The following is a 19,905-nucleotide window of genomic DNA, read 5'->3' on the forward strand; positions in this document are numbered from 1 at the left end:
ATTTCAAAGTGAAGTGACATATTACATGTGGTACAGCTGTATCATCTGTCTATATTTTTGTAATACTACATCAGGTGAGAAAAGCATTACAGTGTTCATGACCATGTGCATCATTCAAGCACCACACCTCTTGTACAAAACAGGATACAGCAAGGTTGCACATGCTCAGGACGTCCTGTCATCCACTTTCGAGATCCATTACGGCTGCTGTCCACTTCACTGTAGAATCATTACACTGAGACATCTATGTAATCTTTCAAATTTTTAATGCAAAGTACAGAGTGTGTGTTCGATAAATATTTGAAATTAGTGTCTGTTCAAAGACATTTAAAAAAATTCAAACTCTGATTAACCTGGACCATGCTGTTGTGCTGTCAAAGCACATGTGTAAACTGTGAGTAGTTGAAATGCTAACCATGTTGATTGTGTGCCTATGTCTAATCTCTTGCACAATGTTGAGTTAAATGTACCTTCTCCCTGAACTGACAAACAAGACTGAACCCTGGCCATCCATGACACAGGCTACACTCGAAAAGAAAAAAACAACTAATTTTATGTCACTGGCATTTGCAACATTATGATATAAAGCTCGAGCCATAGCTTAATTATTGTCTTTGAATAAGTTAAGTGTTGACTATTATCTATTAAGGATACATTTGGGGAAACAAAGCCAACAAAGCAGGGGAGAATGTAATTTATTAAAATAACAATAATTTCACATCAATCAGAAATTATCCCAGTTACAGTACTTAAGAGTCAACTAATTAAATGCTTTTTCTCTTTTCTAGCTCAAATGCTGCTAATGGCTAATTTAAAAGCAAAAATGGAGGCAATAAAAATAACACTATAAAATGAAGCAAAAGAAAAAGATCTACTTGAACATTTCATACTGTGGATACTGCACACTATATCGCATATACGGTTTGTTTATGCATTCACTTTATTATTTATTATCTATTTATATATGCACAAATTAAGTTGTGAGGCAATGATTATGTACATCAAGTATGAACATTTCCCATTTGTGTACATTTCGGGACGCTTTCTCCTTATATAAAAAAGACACGCAGAAACGCAGAACTCAGATCTGTGGTGTGGGCAGGATGTCAACCTGATCAGTCAGCCGTCACAGCCAAATATGGGCATAGTGCTTCCTCGTGCCGCTGCTTTGTGCACAAGCGAGCACGTGCGCGCAGCACAACACGCATTAGCGGATGGAAACGTGAGCGCGCGTTCCTTACATAGCATCTAAGGCACGTCATGGCAGACAGGTTTCTCCTCAAAACCAAGTGAAGGAAAGAAAGGAAAAGGCTGGCAGTAAGAAGGGACGCGGACCACACTTAAACTCCTCTGAATTAGCAGCTGTGTTCTCAGCAAATAAGCAGGGAAATTTTCCTGATTTGTCAATGCTTGCGTAAAGTGCGTCTGCATGAGATCAAATGTACAGCGTTCAGCAGAGATGAGGGAGAGACAGAGAAGTATGGATGAAGGCCCTTCTCTTTTCCATTCAAATCCAGCACGTTCTGTTTCTAATATGAAAAAGAGCCTGTTTTATGTGCATATCCTAAACAAATGTATCTAAAAGCCGAGCTATTGCAATTACTTGAAAACACATGTAACGCGCCCGCAGCACACCGCTGGTCCCTGTACTGGAGAGGGAAAGTGTGGCTGGTCTTTTCCGCCGGACAACGCAATCATTTCAGCTCCACTGGTCAGGAATGCCAGATTTCACAAGCCGCTGCCCTCCTCTGAGCATCGACTGCTGCACCTCTCGCCAGTCCTGGCGCCTTTAACCTTTCCCACCCTGGCCATTCACCGCGCATGCTGCTGCCACTCACCACCGACACCACCACTGAAACTTTCTATGCGTTCTCCTGCGACATTGCTTTGTATAAGCAGTAGCATGCCTAAATGTAAAAGTTGCCGCACTTCACATTCCCGATTTGTTTCTCTTCATCATCAAAAGGATTACTGTTGATGAAGTAACCGACCTGCGTCTGGTGCTGAACTGTGACCATACAGTAACATACAAGTCCTTTGTAGCTGAAGTGCATGGCTACTGTTTACAGCCAGGGTGGTCCGGGCTGTGGGCTGGAGGCTAGTCTCTCATCACCCTTAGTTTTTTGTGCAGCTAACCGACAAGACCTAGCTTTAGTTTTCCATCTTTTAAGCGGCGTGTCAGGGCGCATCTCAAATGCCCGTCTCGAGAAATTTGTGAATGGAAAAGAAAATTTGTATTCATTGTTAAAATTAAACTATACAATGACGTCCCTCTGGTATGTGGCCAATCCCAACAGTGATGAAATAAATTTTCCACCAATAGACGCGGAGACAAGAGGCGAAATAGACCAATGGGAAGCTGGAATGCAAATAAGAAATTTGTCTCGGCAAGAGCTGAATGTCAACTAGTCAAAGATGGAGTCCGGAGCTGGGAGGCCGTGAGGTTGCCAGTGGACGAAAAACCGAGGAGCCGTTACGCCTGGTGAACCGGTATCGTGGTTGCAACGGACGAGTGTGAGAGAGACGGCTGATAACGGCCAGGACGTTTTTTCCCCCTCGGAAGTCGGCAACTTAACCGTTAAGGTTCTTGTGTGTTGGCTGTGCGGTCCGGCCCTGCCTCCGCCAGGTACCGTTCGCCAGAACCTGTCGGCGCGACGAGAACGCGTCTTCTTCTTCGTGGCGGGGATGGCGTGGAGTTCGCAGACAGACATGGATGTTGGTGGGTCTGATTGTCCGAAAAGAGGTTTTGCGATTTCTCGCAGCTTAAAACTGTATAGCGGCTACTGTGTGTGTGTGTGTGTGTGAGTATATATATATATATATATATATATATATTTGTGTGTGTGTGTGTGTGTGTGTGTGTGTGTGGCCTATGCGTGTATTGACCCAGTCAGAAGTGGAGGAAGAGTGGGCGCGCGTACATGTGAGGACACGCATGATATAGCGAGTGATTGACACTGCTCTCCAAGAGATTATTCCTGGTCACGGACTGGGATATCAAAACTAAGCACCAGGCCTATCATATGAGCTATAGGTTTCTAATTGGCTCCCGAGTGTCGGCCATTGTCGTCAGTGGACCCCAGCCAAACGGCAAACCAATGATTAACTATATGAAAACATAGTCGAGCCTATTGGTTCATTTTAGATCTGATCCTGTCAAACATTTCTTTTTTGTGCAAAGGAAACTCGCCATGCAGAAGATATATATATATATATATATATACACATCACAACTGAACTGTTTTTAGGATTGTTTTCGAATGAATTCGTGGCTGCTTGGACTGAGATTTTATTTTGTGTAAAAGAATGTAAGAAACCTGTGTAGCAGAATCACTGCGAGTTTGAGTGTGTCAACGTGTGTTTTAATTTTTTGAAATGTAGGCAACAGTTTTACACCTCTTCACAAAGACCCACATGCCATTTGTTAGAGTTGCGGTTGGAAGTATAAACTCCTCACAGTGAACTTGGTGCCTGCAGTCGTTCCATTATTTTGACAAAAATATATGGGGAAAATCAAGTCAAGAGAAATTTTCTTTTCTAGTTGTTCTCTTCATGTTGTTGAGAAAAAGAGACCGTGCATGGCTCACATTTCTCAGGCAAAGTAAAAGAAAAAGTTTGGGTCACCAAAGGGCAGCTTTTGGTGTTGTAGCATATGCACGTTTGAACGTGGACTGATCAGCATGCATGTGTGTGTACGTTTTGGCAGGAAAAAAACAAACAGTTCAACTGACTGTGAACTTCTCAGTATAACAAGTAGGAAAGCTCACTTCTCACCCCAACCCTTAAATTTCCTAAACAAGGAGGGTTTCACTTTGACATTTGGCTAAAGGGACAGGAATAGAAGGTATTAAATGAGGGTTTGTGGAATTGTATTGTGGAATGTGCTCTTTGCCCTATATATGTTTTCTCCACCCTTCTAGGCAAAGTCCTGTTCACTGCCTCTTTTCAAAGAGGCCGCAGCATATAGGAAGAACTTGCTTTTCATAGCATGTATGTGTACGTTTCAAGTGAGCTGCACACACAAGCCTTGTTAGCATTTTCGTAAATTATGTTTGGTTAGGGCAACTTAATATAACTCAATAATAATATAACAACAATCAGTCTTCCTACCTGTTTGCATGGATTAGGCTCTGCATATATGCTTTTCTCAGTTAGCCTGAGCATGTTACACTATAGCCTATAAAGGCTACATTGTATTAAAAACCGTATAAGCCTGTTTGGTTGTTTTCACGGATGCTGGTTTGCTTGCAACATTTTAATCGTGATAGTTGTCCCCCCCCCCCCCCCCCCCCCCCCCCCCCCCGTACTGTCTTCATTGTTTAGTGAGGTTGTAGCTGACGCCCGGCATGCTGGGTTTTGAATAGAAATTGAACAGGTTGAGTAGCAGCCGTGTTGTCCAAAGCCCTTTTTCTGTTGTACTACTGTGAAATCAGATGAGCAGTGCAATATTAAAAGGGCATTGGCTGACACCCCCCTACCCCATCCCCAAATACACACACACACATTCATGCACCACACATCCCATACCCACCTCCCCTCCCCCCACTTCCCACTCACAAATCTTATTGAAGTGTAACAAGACAATATAGAATTGGTTCAGTGTTATCCTTAAATGGATTTAGTAACAATGTGTAAAGCTACGGCACAGATTGAAAGGATTTTGACACGTCACTTTGTCATTGTGGAGCATTGTAGGCTCTGTGTGTGGCATGGCTGCTTTATAAGCGTTGTTCACGTATTTTCCAGCGTGCTGAGGTCAGCTGCTTTGACGATGTTGCACTACTGTACCATCCACTAAAGCAGTGCAATAGTATTGTCATTGCATTCGGCCTTTGCCCCAACACTACTGCAACTCTACAGCAGATGCTGATAAATGGAGAAAATTAGGCAAGAAAACAGAGACCATGTCCCAGTAGGTTATTATTTTATGGCAGCCACACACATAATTTGAGGACCAGTCACATGAATCAGGCCATACCTAAGTGGAGCCATTTTTACCCCAAAATCTACTCTCACAGTCGGACATGGGGAAAATCCCTTCATGCAGCTCCTATTGTCACTTGACATGTGTACAATTCCAGGGGCAGCTGCACAAGTGACAATACACTTGATTTAGACAGTATAATAGGCAACAAGAGTTTTGAAAAAAGAACTGATCCTAAGAGTGTAAATAGTTTTTGAAACAGGACAACAAATTTGTATTTCTATCAAGATTTTTATTTTGGAAATTACATTCAAATTGAGCTCAGACCCAATTCCAGGTGGTATTTTGTAGACTGGCCAAAGGAATCTCTTTGCCTTTTAAGGTAAAACATATCTCTCAATTATTGCTTATAATAACCCCTGGAAAAAGAATTAATTTGAATATTACACATTTGGAGTTTATGCCATAAAACCAAGAAGAAGAACCACCAAAAGGAGGTCTGCAGGCCACAGTTTAGGGAAACAGTGGCTAAGTTCAGAAGTTCTTATGGCAGGAAGAGTCTGTGGCTTTTCTGTTCAGCCATGCTGTATTATTAGGCTGTATTTTACCCAGGGGGATATAGACCTCCTGGACCACGCCTCCTTAAAAAAAAAAGGACATTTTGTTCACAGAACTCCACAGGCTGTCATGCATTGCAGACCACATCAGATTAAATAACAAGCTATGAGATCAAATTTCCTGACTTTTATCATTTATTGTTAGGCAGTGTAACATTGCTACATGCTGGCTCACTGTGTGAAATCAGTTGTATTAAATTCCAGATCAAATTTCATTTCAGTTCTCCATATTTTTATTTTTTTTTATTTATTTTTGTTTTTATCAGGATCCTGATTTCATCACAGCGTACTGATAGAATCAGGATCAAGGATGAAGTGAAAACACCTCTTAACATAACTAGGAAACATTTTTATGTTCTATATCAAACACTGTAAACAAGTACTCTTTCTTTGAGTTTAGGGTAAAAGAAAGGGCTAAATAAATGACTAAGTTCAATTCATTTTACTTCTGAACATGCATGATTTTCCGAAAAAAAAAAAAAAAAAACGTATAGGAATGTGTGAGCTTTTAGATTAATTCTGCAGTCATTTTGTTATGGCCGTGCAGACTTTGTGTGTGTGTGTGTGGACCACAGGGCTCTTGTTTTCTCTCTGCAGTCAGCTTTTGAAAGCATAATTTGAGTGTGCAGGCTTGCAGAAGTCACGGTGTGGGTGGGAAAAATGGGGTAAGTTTCCTATTTGGGGCAGGTCGTAGGGGGGATGGGGCTCCTTGTGTGGAATGTGGAGGGCAGGGCTGCTCTGAGTGGGGGTGGAAGGTTGGGTGGGTGGGGATTGGTTTCATCGGCCTCGGTTACTGCCTTTGCTGTGTGGGTGGGTGGGGGTATAGGCCTTGGAGCATTGGAGCCTGTAGCATCAAATTTAGCTGGTGTTTTACAATCTGCTGTTGTTTGTGTTGAGGGGGATAGTCATTGAGAGTAGAGTTTTTGATATAATCAAAAGAAAGGAAAAGGAGTATCTTTTTTTTGCAATACTGTGCTTAGTTGCTGATTTAGTATCACATATCAAGAAAGCAGTGCACAATGTAATGCAAAAAAATTTCAAAAAATAGCTTTAGTATTAGAAGTTTTATTCAAACAATGCTTCAATTAATGTTTTTGAGACAATAATTAAAATGTGTAGGGAGTCATAGTTTTTCCTCCTTTTTAATTGATTTTATGTGATTGTCCTGTCAATTGCGCTTCATGTAAACCACCAAGGCCATGCTGCTCAGGTGGTTGTGTGTCTTTGAAATTAGAATGAATTATAAATACTCAAGCACAGAGTAGACAGGCGAGTGTAGATGGAACTGCATGCAGAAGCTTGTCTTTCTCATTGTGCTGGCAGGCAAATACCAGAGCAGAGTGGGTCTATATGAAGTCTAGCATATGTAGATGGTCCTCAGAGGAAAGACTAATATGGCCATTACAGTGACAATGTGTCCATGGCTCAGCTAGAGCTGACTATCAGAATCAGCAGCATGTAGATCCAGGGGTAAGCACACCTCTACCATCTTGAATTATGTCCTGAGGTTCTGTGGGACATTATGTTTATAAGTCTGCAAAGTGTAAATGCATTTTAGCGATGGCCTCAGTAACTACCTGTACAAAGAGCTGGTTTGCAACGCCCTGTGTTCATATTGCCAACCTTTATGTATACTGTTGTCCTCTGGTTATTGCTAAGGAATTAATATTTTTAAAATGAGGATAATTATTATTACAATTAGTTGACTATTTAAAATGTGGTTATTTTCTGGTTAGTTAATGGGACATATATATTTGTGTTTTGGTCTGTTGTTAAATGAGCCATAAAGAGATATTACCACATGCTCTGTGATGAACTGTGATGGACACTTTGTTGCTACTTGGATGAATAAATAATGAAAAGGATTTTTAGATGCAGCCACAGTCACAGTGCAATATCCAATAAACGTTGTAAATCTAACAAAAACAAATGCATTCAGTTTAATTTCAATCTTATTTTTCCTGTGTATTATTTATATCATTAAAGATTAATTTAAGAAATCCCTCATCAATTTCAATTAGCAACAAAGTAGTGTGTGTTTGATATCTGTTGCATATTGTGGCTGAGATCATTCTGTGTATCTGAGTGACAGATGAACAGTTTTGCACTACTGTTAGTTCACTCTGTTATGCTTTATACTCATTATATTACTATTTTGCACTTGCACAACATGCTATTTATTAATTCACATACTTGACATGACATCCATACCTACTTCTGACTGTATATATAAGGATACATATCTTTTTTGTATTCTTCTCTATTTTGTTTCATCTTGGAAACCTTTCACCTTTTGATTTGGTACACATTCTTAGTATTCTATTTCTGTCAAAATCTGTTACTTAAAACAGCCATTGCAGTCATTTGCAAATCCTTTTAATCATTCGTTTAACCGATATTAAATGTTGAATCTGATGAGCTGTATTGTTTTTTTGTTTTTTCTAAAGTGTATACTCTACTTGACTTTTACACCAACGAGCATTAGCACAGTATAGCACTTAGTTGCTTTACTTCTTCCACTAACATAAAGTAAAATAGCAAGACATTTTTAAAGTCATGTTTGAAATAGGATCAGGATAATTTCATCATCCTGAAGTTTCTATGGACCTTAGGTGAGTTAATAGCTGCAAATGTAGCTGCTGCAATATTAAAAAATGTACTGCATGCTGAAAAAAGTTCTGTCTGTTCTATTACTATGAGTGAGCTGTGGAAATATATGATAAATGACATTTCAATTTGTAAAGGGAGATTTTCTTAAATTTTTTTTATCCTTAAATCTTTTTGTAAATTTGTTTCCCCATTCATTCTGTATAACACACACGCACACACACACACACACACACACACATATATATATATATATATATGTGTATGTATATATATATATATATATATGTGTATGTATATATATAAGATGTTTGGAGTGATTTTACTGCAAAATGAGACTTATGGCCACTTCTGAAAGAACAAAAAGGGGGATGGGAAGATGAGTGGAATTTATCATGGCTGTTGTCTTCTTGTTTTTTTTTAATATATAAATATATATATGTCAAGTAACTGTGACATTTCACATTAATATGTAATTTGATCAACAGACATGACTTTTGTTTTATAAAACAAAATGACAAGATGTTTCAGTTCTATTGCATGCGAAAATGTTAGAAAATTGTAACCTGTATAAACATTCAAACATCCTGATCTCAGAGAAAATTGGAAACCTTTATATATCTCGTATGAATTCAAAGGGGACCATGTGAATCATATGAGGACCAACCAGGACATGGTTTATTTTTTATTTTCAGTTCATTCTTACTAAGAAAAGAAACAGACATAAATGATGCTGCTGGTAGGTGAGGATCAATAGTGATAACATAAAATCAGAATTCCAGGAGCTGCCAATAAAGCTATATAAAAGGTGTATTAATGCATGTTTTATTGCTGATAAAAGATAGGAAAAAAGACTAGACATGACAAACATCATGCGTAACTGTATATTGTACTCCCAACATATTTGTTAGGCCGAGTATATTTTGCACAGTGACTTTGAGAGAGATCTCAGAATGTGAACTAACTTCTCTGTTTGAAAGGTTTCAGGGGCTTAAAATGTACTGGATAAAATAGGAGATCACACTTTAACCTACACTTACAGTAACAGTGAGTACAGTAACTCAGATGCTGATACATCTTTAACATCCAAGATGGTTTTCTGAAGGCCAAATCACTTGAAATTACTTCACCAGAACATCCGTTACGATTCAATTTAATATCACAAAGGACTTACTCATATTATTAATATAATTGAAAAAATAACAATTGCAAATAAATTAAAAATCAGTTAGTTAATCTAATAGCAGTATTTATTTTCAGTGTTGACACGAGAACACTCCCAGGTTTTTCCCCTTCTTTCCACTCTACCCTCCTCTCGTTCTGTGTTTGAACTGTTTTAATGTCTTAACTCCACATCAGGGGTATAGCTGCAAAAGAAAAAAAAATCATGCATATTCGTGTGTGTGATTGAGTCCCAACTGTCATAATTAAGTAGTGCACAGAATAATCAATTAGGGTTTTGCAAACTGAGAACATTTGAGATGGCTCTTGCTTCTGTTGTAACAGCAGCATCTCTGAAAAGGCTAGCTGAATATTAGGATTAAAAGGTTTTTTCAGCACCAATGTATAGAAATTTGACTGGGCACCTTGACTACAATACAGCTAAAGAGATCCCTCTGCCAAGGATAGAGGGGAAACTCAGTTCCATTTATTGTCAGGCCTCCCCTGATGTTTGTGGGTTTGTAGTAGTGTGTGACCTTCCCCAGTCTCACCTCAGAATGAGAGTCCCGCTCTCTGAAAAGAAGTCTGTCTCGTCTTTGTCACCTTGCAGACAAGACCCTATCAATATTGCCTCTGCTTTCACTGGAGTTAACAGAGTAGTGCAATATTGCTTATAGGGTCTTGACTCTGAGGTATGGTCTTTCTCCTCTGGTGTGTTATGCTGCTGATGTCATGCAAGCATTATTCTGCAGGTCCTGCTCATTTCATTCCATCATATTGGGTTCATACTGCTACAGACTGTAGGTTTATATGCAGTGTGATACAAGCCTTGTGAGAATGTCCAGTGTCTTAGAGTTGAGTCTTTCTGTTAAATTCCATTATCTTCAACCGGCGAGCTTTAACTGTAACTCTATCAAGTATTTCAAAAGTTTGTGAGTGTACCAACAATAATGTCAACATTCTTAGAGGCAGACTGAGACTCATAGTTTGATGGTTTCTCATGACTTTTATTTAAGATTTTTTGAAATAATGTCATAGCTACTTCTGCATATTTCAGAATTTTGGTTTCTTCTAGGATGTGGCCATGTGACACGTATGTGACACTTATTTCTAAAAACATTGTGTTACTAGACAGCACAGGACACCTTCAGGAGACCCATGTCCATTCTCTGATGAGTCACAACTGTTTTGGATGTGATAATGTTAGGCCTGATAGGTGTATATATCAGACCACCTCAAAATATGGCCCATGCAGTTGGAGTTCAGCTCAGTTAACACCTGCACTAAGAGCTGTCAACTTGAGACGAATTCACCCAAGAAGCATGTCAATGCCAGGAGTTGGTTTTGGTTTTTCATTATGCGTTATTGTTTTTTATCATTTAGGGTAACTCGGCTGTATAGGTAAAAATAATGTTCTTTCTTTACAAATTGAGTTTTCATTTCTGCTCTGTAAAGTTTAAATATAATTAAATGAATACAATTAGCAAACAACATTTGATGTTTCTTTTGCTAAAAATGAAACAGTGAAACATGGGATGACAGGACTTGTCTTTTAATATGTAGGTTTGTTCTCCACTGACATTATGTATACAACGTCTTCATAATGAAATTGTAATGGTTAGATATTCTCTTTACACTTGTTACTTTCAGTGTTAATCATATTATTAATTATTCATGCTTTTATATACTCTTGACATCGTGCATGTGTGTTGCAGCAATCAGTCAACAAACCTTTAAAAAGCAGCATGTTTCAATTAAACATCAAACAACAGCCAAACCAAAATGAATCCACATGTTGCCCAGTTAATTGTGCAAAAGAAAGACTTGCATGTAGATGTGTTGAAGAGGAAATCCTGCTTTTTGGCTGCACTTTGTCTTTTGGGACAACAGCTACAGGATGCTCTTTGCTTGACACTCTTTCCATGTTGCACTACTGTGGAAGATGCAGCAAGCAGTGCAATAATGAAAGGGCATCAGTCAGCTGGGCCTAACCTTCTCCACACGAACCTCACCCAGCTCTCCTTTGGCTTCAGAGAAATGAGCCACAATGCCACAATAACTCACTTTTCTGTACTGCCTCTTCCCCAATTTCATGTTGACATCAGGACTGTCACTTTAATAAAACCTACATTCATGGAAAACTGGTATTTGTGCGTTGTTTCATAAGCTATGAAAATAATGATGTCATGCGTAGGTGCTCGTGAAGAATGTTGTGTCTCAGGTAGCTACACCCAAGGCAATAGTGTGGAGCAGTATAAGTGTGGCGTGTTCTTAAGGTTACTGAAAATAGGCCCATCATGAAATAATGTGCATTTCTTTTGGTCCCTGAGGAGAATATGAGATTTCTGAGTAAAATAAAGACAGATACAAAATATAAAAGTGGAGAACTAGAATTCTGTGTAAAGGAAAATGTCAGATAATCCTGAACCGCACAGTAGATAAAAAGGTTGGTAGCTGTGTGATTTTTTTGCCCCCTCCATGCCTCTTGTATAATTTAGCCGTTGTGTCAGGTTCTGTTTTAGATATCAATCGCTGAAAATAATCACCTAATGTGAAGAGGAAGAACTTGGTATGTAGTATAAAAAGTTATTTGTTACTTGTGTTAGTTCCACTGTAAAATGTTGATACAGAATCTGTCAACTTAATACTAATACACCACCATTCAGCTCTGTTGTAGCTCATCAGTATATAAATCATAAACAACTGTTGAAACTGATGTAGAGTGTGATACATTATTTAGTTTCTGAATGTTGTTTCTCTTCAGTTAGTTGCAGTTGGTGTGAAAATCCTTCTGTAGAAACACCACCTTATTTCATCATCAGTCCTCATTGGTGTTTCTAATGTGGGACATAGTAATTGTCAGTTAGTAGAAGCAGTATCATTTCAAGCAGCTTTCCACAGTTGCTGGACTTGCTGTCAGGCAAAAATAGAGCACTTCCTCCTCAGATGTGGGTGGTCACATTTACATTTCCTCTGCTCTGCCTTCTGGGACTGATGAGTGGAGAGGCTGAGAACCTCCCTCTGCCCCCACAGCCCCACCCGCAACTGCCAACCCCCAACACCCCCATGAGCTCCACCTCCGTCCCCCTACAACAAAGTCCAGTTAAAGGTCAGCAGCAGTGCACATTTCACTGAAGTTGGAGGGAAAACTTTCTTAAGAAGCGCACCAGCAATAATTCAGAAATATGCTTGCAGCTAGGCATCTATTAATTCTCAACAGAACACATTTCTCTCTGGGTTACTTTACAAAAAAAATATATTAATATGATTTATGTTTTAATCCAGTTAATTTAGGTGCATAACCTAAAAAGCCCAAATAAATATATGAATTCATTCTAAACCTTTAAACATTCTATGAAGTTGCAGAGTATCATAGCTCATTGTCTGAACTTTGTCTGAACTTGTGCTCTTAGTGTGTGTTAAACTATATGTATTATATTGGCTGTTACTTAGTTATTGTAAACATTTCTACAAAGCATTAATCAACATTTAACAGATGTTAACAGAGGCAGAAAAATGATATGACCATGCTGTATACTTCAGTTTCAATATACTAAGTACAAAGAAATCTTAACCAAAATCTGAACTGGCATTTAACAGACTGTTTAACACCCAGGTTTATTTGTTGTTTTCTTTATTGTATTTGTTTTATATGTCCACTGGGACAGTTTCGTCATCCTGCTTTCTTTGCTACTCTTTAATTCAATCATAAGGAAATGACGCCATCTACTGGAGCTTTTAAAGGTTGACACCCTTTACAAGGCACCATTCCTCAGCCCCAACTAAAAGATCTGTGAAACCACTGGTTTTCTTAGATGAATCTAGGTTCTGTAAACAGAAGTAACTTCTGTGTGCTTTCCATTTATTTATCACTGAACGGGCAAGGAAAGTTATGATTAATCATCTCAACAAAAAGTAAATGCAGAAATAATCTGATGGTGGTTATATGTGGTTACTACGAGGTAGAACTGTACTCACAATCAAGTGTTAATATGGCATGAATTCAATCAATACCTACATATTAGTATGTTTGCAATTAAGAGTATGAGTTAGATTTTTACATTTTTGAGTAGTAAAGTAAAACTGAAGACAATGCTTTTTGAAACTATTTGAAAAATACAATTTCTGGTGACGACAGAAATTAAGGCACAAATCACACACAGGTGCACAAGATTAAGAATACCATTACTTAGTATTTTGAAGGAAGCTTGCCCTATTTATACCTCAGACATTTAATCTGATGTGCTCCTTACCGTTGAATTATGAGTGAACACCACGGGGAGATTAATAGAGCTGTCTGTGGCCATCAGAAAGAAGACTGTAGCAACTTATGAGTCCGGTGAGGAGTTCAAAAATGTCTCAAACTATTTTTAAATAATTCACTGTCCAAAAAATGGTCTACAAGTGGAAGACCTTCAAAACAATTGCCAACATGCACGGATCTGACTGACCAAGCAAGTTCACCCTAAGAGCAGAACACAAGATGCTAAGTCTCCAAACCCCCCAAAGTCCCATTACAGTCCCACAGCAGGCTCTGGCTACTGTTGGTGTGAAAGTGCATGACTCTACAATCAGAAAGAGCCTTTGTAAGTTTAATCTCCATGCGTACAAGGAGGGAACCTTTGCTCTCTAAGAGAAAAATAAAGGCTAGACTGAAGTTTGTCTGAGAGAACACAGACAAAGACCAGGACTTCTGGAATAATGTTCTTTGGAGGGATGAGTCAAAAAATGTTATTACTGGACAACATGTTTGACCTAAACCAAATACAGCATCCCAGGGAAAGAACCTCATAAGAACTTTGAAGCACGGAGGTGGAGGTGTCATGCTTTGGGGATGCTTTTGCTACTGGCTAGTTCACCATCATAAAATCCACCATTAATTCTACTGTGTATCAGAGCTTGAGGAACACGTGATCCATCTGTAAAAAAACAAAAAAAAAAAAAAAAGCTGAAGTGGAGTTGGACCCTGCAACAGCACAATAACACAAAACATACCAGTAAATTCACCAACAACTGGCTGAAAAATAAGAAGTGGAGAGTCCTGGAATTGCAGAGTCAAAGTCCAGATCTTAATCCCATTGAGATACTGTGAGGGACTTAAAAATGGGCTGTACATGCAATAAACTCTCCGAACCTCTCACAGCTGCAGGAATTCCCAGACCCAGTGTCTCACTGAAATTATTTCAGGTCACTATTAAAGGGTAGGATTTGCTAACTTTTTCCTCAGTAAGAATATGCATTTTTGTTAATTTTGCAATTCTATTTTTTGTTGTTTACCTGCAATTAAATCACTTTCTTATCCAGAGATAATAAAAGCAAGATTAAACGTTAATATGTGGGAAAAAAATGAATATTTAATGAGGTATCCTGATTTAACATAAATGTACATATCCCAGATTTAGTAGCTACAACAATTTTCGCTGTAGATGATTCTATTGATAATATTCCAACTGGATGACTCAACTGACTGATGTTGCATGATACCACCGCTGAATGTGGAGGTTCAGGAAATCTAAGAAAATAACCCTGGCATCAGTGTCATCTCAGCTTGAACAATAAGTAGTAGGACAAACAAAGGTGAAAAGGGCAAAGTCCACACCAAAGGGAATTACCACTCTTACTTATCACATAAAACACTGTTCCTAAAGCACTGGAACGTCTTATTAGTAGTTCAGCCTCTTCTTCCAAAACCCATCTATATCAGCAGGTAACATGTTTGTATAATGCAAATGTAGCTGCTAGTTTGGTATGACGCAGGCCCTAAGTGGCTGACCAAAAGCACAAGTGCTGTTGCTGTTTCACAAATATTACAGGTTTATTGTGAAAATTTACTTACAGGTGGATGAATTAAATTGAGGAAGGGAGCAAAAATGTGAAAGTCTGCCTTTTTAAGAAAACAAAAAAAGATGAACTTCCATGTGATACTACTGGTACAACTGGTTGTTGATTGCCCAGGATCTAAATCAACAGAAGCAACATACCCACACACAGAAGTAAATGCTGTGTATCAGTCCAAAGTGGTTGCACTAATCTTTTAATTTAAAAAAAAAAAAAAAAATAATAATAATAATATATTTATTGCTTATCTACTAAAACATGAGTTTTAATTAACATAGGACCTCACATTTAACTAATATTGCTCATTAGAAGTATATTTTTTTAAATTTTGGAATTCAGGACAGTTTTCCTGGAATGTTTGTTGATGTAACTTTGATTCTTCCCTATGAAACTGACATACAGTATCACTGAACATATTCAAATAACAATTCCTGCTCATCTCAAAGCACCCTGAGTTTCACATGTACAGAGATGAGTCATTAATCAAAAAAGTTTCACCACAACATGACATTCAGTCAAGGCAAGCTATAAAACAAACACAGCAGTAGGAATCTACAGACTGTGCACATAAGTTCATGCTTTGTTCTCAGAGTGAAGATGTCACAGCTCGTCGTGCTGAAACAGCTCCTGGCTTGGCTGAATGAAGACACCCTCCATGGTGCGCCACCAATTGTGCTGGTTGGGGGCGATCATGCCATGCACCTCACGCTGTCCACGAATGGGATGGCCATACTGCTCGCCTGTCACGCTCAGGAAAACGTCAGTGCCCACATGTCGGAAGCGTACTGCCTCGTCGCGTTCCCAGTATGTGCCATCACACTGAACCATCCATACATCCAGGTCGTCACCCTCACCATTCTCTCCAAAGGCACTGACCTCCTGGCATACAAAACAGATCAAATACAGAGGAAAAGAAAACTGGTGAGAACAGTGGTGAACATACAGGTCTGCTAGAGGTCCACCTGTACCTGTAATGGTCCATCAACAAATCCTTCATTCCAATCCAAATCTACAATGAATGTATCCTACTCAAAAGTGTTGTGTGTACCAGACCCACAATTATCTTATTCCTTTGTACCATAGTCCTCCTCCTTTATCCAACTATTGAGTAGTACAGACAATTACAGTGAGTGTGTGTGCGACTGCCTGACCTGGTTATTGGACAGAGGGGAGCTGAAGTGGTGTGTGTGGAGATTTCGGCCGGTCTTCATGTGTGTGATGCGAATGGCCTGACCACACTGGATGGCCACCCCACGCTGACATGGACGGTTGGGTTTCCCACGGATCTGCCAGTAACTGTTGGCATCATCTGCGTTCTCCACTCCAGTCACAGATTGCTGTCCACTGCCTGCCACACAGAGGTTCAAACATCAGGCATTCAAATCAGTTTGAGGTTCAATATGAGGAGCCAAAGGAAAACCTCCAGGTCTGTGATGACCACCAACTCTACGTTCTCACCTGAGGTCACTGTTCAAACTCACTCTGACACTCTGGGGTCTTGCTCAAGGACATGTTGGCATGTAGTCCATGTGCAGGGGATGGAACTGTTAACCCTCTGGTTTGTAGACAACCCGCTCTATTTAACAAACCACAGCTGCCAAATCTTGTTCTCCTGATTGGTGTATTTATTACATTTATGTGTTATTCAGCTAATTAGTATTATTTTTGTGCAGTTTATTTATGTACAGTATGTGACAAAATTGAATACAGAACCCTGTGAAATACTATCATTATGATACAATGATAAAATGATATAATAATGGTTATGATATAATCGCCATGGCATTGAAGAGCTGTGTATGAACCGGACATGTTCCCATATATATACTTTTTATTAACCCAGTCTTATGGCAGGTTTCACACTGCTGTAGACAATGGTCATTCCGAAAACTTACATACATTTAATAAGGGTTTGATGATACACCACGGTTCGTTTCAGTTCACGGGTATGGTTATGTTTGTTTCAGTTAACCTAAGATCATTATTCCGCATACTGGATAGAAACATATTTCTCCAGTATGTATAGCACAACATTTTCCAAGGTCAATATGTTTGTGTCAGCTGAAGTTTTGTGTACTTGTTCGCCTAGCATTTCAACAGCGCACTTCCATCACAACATACAATGCCTGTCCAAAAATAAAAGTCACCACCTGGAAACTACTAAAATTGAGTTTAGAACTGCCCAACACATCATTAAAAACTGGATGGTAGCAGGGAACCGTCTGGAATCGTCTTCTAGCAAGAAAAGTGGTCGCAAAAAAAATCCTGATTGATCGTGATCAGCAATCATTTAAACATTTGCTGAAATCAAATGGAAGAAAGGTAACAGTAGAACTCAGGGTTATGTTTAATAGTGAAGAGCATTCCACATGTACAATGCAAAGGGAACTCAAGGGACTGGCACTGAACAGCTGTACAGCCTTAAGAAAGCCACTAATCAGTGAGGCTGATTAGTTTTTTTGAAAAAGGCTTCAATTTGCTAAGGAGCATGAAGATTGGACTCTGGAGCAATGGAGGAAGGTCATGGGGCATGATGAGTCAAGATTTACCCTGCTCCAGAGTGATGGGGCATCAAGGTAAGAAGAGAAGCAGATGAAGTGATGCTCCCATCATGCCTAGTGTCTACTGTACCAGTCTGTGGGGTCAGTGCTATGATCCGGAGTTGCTGCAGTTGCTCAGGTCTAGGTTCAGCAACATTATGCCCAAATAATGAGGTCAGCTGTCTACCTGAATATACTGAATGGCCAGGTTATCCCATCAATGGGTTTCTTCTTCCCCGATGTCACGGGTATGTTCCAAGATGACAATGCCAGGATCCACTGTTGTCGTATGAGTTAGCATTTTACAGAGTGCTGTTCGCTAGATCTACCAATCTAGGAATTATGCTCAGTACACCTGTATACTCTGCTTCATGATGCTTGCAGAATAAAGGGAGGGTCGAGTACAAATGTAATGCAAATAAACTCGCTGCAGCTAGATGATAAACGTATGTTATAGGTTTAAATGCCAAATCCAGGTTAAAGTATTACGAAGCAACGACAAACGTTACCTGAGCCGTATTTGACATCGTGGGAATGAAGGCGGACGTTGTGTCTGGTGTTGAGCAGTTTGACCAGTGAGCCACAAGTTACGTAGTTGAGCTCCGAGTCTTTCCCTTCACAGTTTGACCACAAGAGCAGAAAAAGCAGCGACCTGACAAACCGGCGGACAACGTAAATCATCTCCATCTCTGTGTATCTGTTCTCATGACCAGCACAAACTGACAGGACGATGACGAACGAATAAAGACACGTTTGAACCTCACAGCTGCTTTCAACCAATCGTCGCTTGACAAGTACGTAAATACGGAAGTACATTTCTACATTGGCAACATTGTGATTGGTTAGAGCAGGTTTATGCGCCGTCACGGTAGCTGATGGCAAACCGGAAGAAAAGGTTGCCGGGCTGATGTTGTAAAGGAATGCTGCTTTATTGAGGTCATTATTCTCACTCGCCTGTAGAATAAACAGCTTAGAATGGTGTTTTTTTCCTCCCAAAAAGGCGATTTTCTTCACGATTTTCATTTCAACAGAGGGAGAAATCAATAGTTTCAACCACACTGCTCTACCCCCGCCATTGAAAATAATATACCGGTAGTCTGATCGATGTAAACCACAGGTGTCAAACATATGGCTTGAGTGCCAAAAGTGGCTGATCAGAGGGTCTAATCTGGCAAGCAGCACGAATTTGCAAAATTACATTGAAGACCTTTTTTTTTTCTTCTTTTTTTCTTTTTGCCTTAGTAAGAGAAGTGGACAGATTACAACCATGAGACCCAGGACTGAACACCAGACAGCAATGAGCCCATGTTGCGGCAGCTCCCACGTGTCCCCCAGCAATGCAATCAGGAGGCCCAGCCAGATGCAGGAGGAGGGAGTCAGCAAGGCCATCCCCCAACTCTTGTGTTTGTTTATTTTTATTTTTTGTGACAGTGTTGCAGTGAGCTGCACCCCGCCCTGAGGAAGGGGGCTGGTCCACCACTCGTGGCTTATTTAACCATTCAACTCTCAGACCACTTTGGAGGGAGTCTGTCCGCAGGGAAGCAACAGTCCTTCTCTTCTTTATTTGTAAATAAATACGTACAAATATGGGTGTTAAAATAGGGAGGGAGGTAGGCCACACCAACTTCCAACCGGGTCACCGCAACAAGGGCCCCGGTCCATCACCATGGAACAGACAGGGAGCCAACACCCCTCAGTCCCAGATAAGTCCGGTCTGGCCCTACAACCCAACACTGCAAAGTCATGAGATTGTGTGTGGGCATGTGAATGTGGATGAAAGTGAGGGCAAAAAGACAATATAATAACAACATAAAACAATAATGATAATAACAAAATACTGTATGTATGCACGTGTGCAAGTGAGCACATAAAACAACATCATCATCTCATCTTCTACTACCAATTATCCTCACTAAGGTCGCAGGGATGGCTGGAGATTTCCTAGCTGACATTGGGCGAGAGGTCGCCAGCCTATCGCAGGGTTAACACAAAGACAAGCAACCATTTGTACTCGCACTCACACCTAGGGTCAATTTAGAGTTAGGCTTAGATTTAGGCTTAGACGGACTATAATGATCCACAAGGGAAAATAATTGTTCATTCATTCATCCATTCAGTTCATTCCTAATGAGGTGGGAGAAAACCGGAGTCATAAAACAACGTATAAACAATAATTAAATAAGATTCAGGGAAGACAAGGCAAGACAGATAGACAATA

General features: G+C 39.7%; 1 protein-coding gene across 1 annotated transcript; it reads right to left on the reverse strand.

Moving 5' to 3' along the window:
* Positions 1-14,643: 14,643 nt before the first annotated feature.
* Positions 14,644-18,518, reverse strand: sdf2l1 (stromal cell-derived factor 2-like 1). The gene is made up of 3 exons (XM_047592798.1): positions 18,197-18,518; positions 16,299-16,495; positions 14,644-16,026 (listed from the first exon to the last, which is right to left on the reverse strand). Exons 1-3 carry the CDS (start codon positions 18,501-18,503, stop codon positions 15,748-15,750), a joined length of 783 nt encoding a protein of 260 aa, XP_047448754.1. The 5' UTR covers positions 18,504-18,518; the 3' UTR covers positions 14,644-15,747.
* Between the last annotated feature and the right edge of the window lie 1,387 nt (positions 18,519-19,905).

The sequence above is a fragment of the Mugil cephalus genome, chromosome 8 (genome assembly GCF_022458985.1).
Source record: "Mugil cephalus isolate CIBA_MC_2020 chromosome 8, CIBA_Mcephalus_1.1, whole genome shotgun sequence".
NCBI lineage: Eukaryota > Metazoa > Chordata > Actinopteri > Mugiliformes > Mugilidae > Mugil > Mugil cephalus.

What these genes read in the sequence shown, in the direction of transcription:
- sdf2l1 (XM_047592798.1), bottom strand. Translation starts at nt 18,503, where the DNA reads ATGTACTTCCGTATTTACGTACTTGTCAAGCGACGATTGGTTGAAAGC. An exon ending in CGATGTCAAATACGGCTCAG is followed by an intron (nt 16,496 to 18,196) that starts GTAACGTTTGTC and finishes TCTGTGTGGCAG; the next exon opens with GCAGTGGACAGCAATCTGTG. An exon ending in CCCCTCTGTCCAATAACCAG is followed by an intron (nt 16,027 to 16,298) that starts GTCAGGCAGTCG and finishes TTTGTATGCCAG; the next exon opens with GAGGTCAGTGCCTTTGGAGA.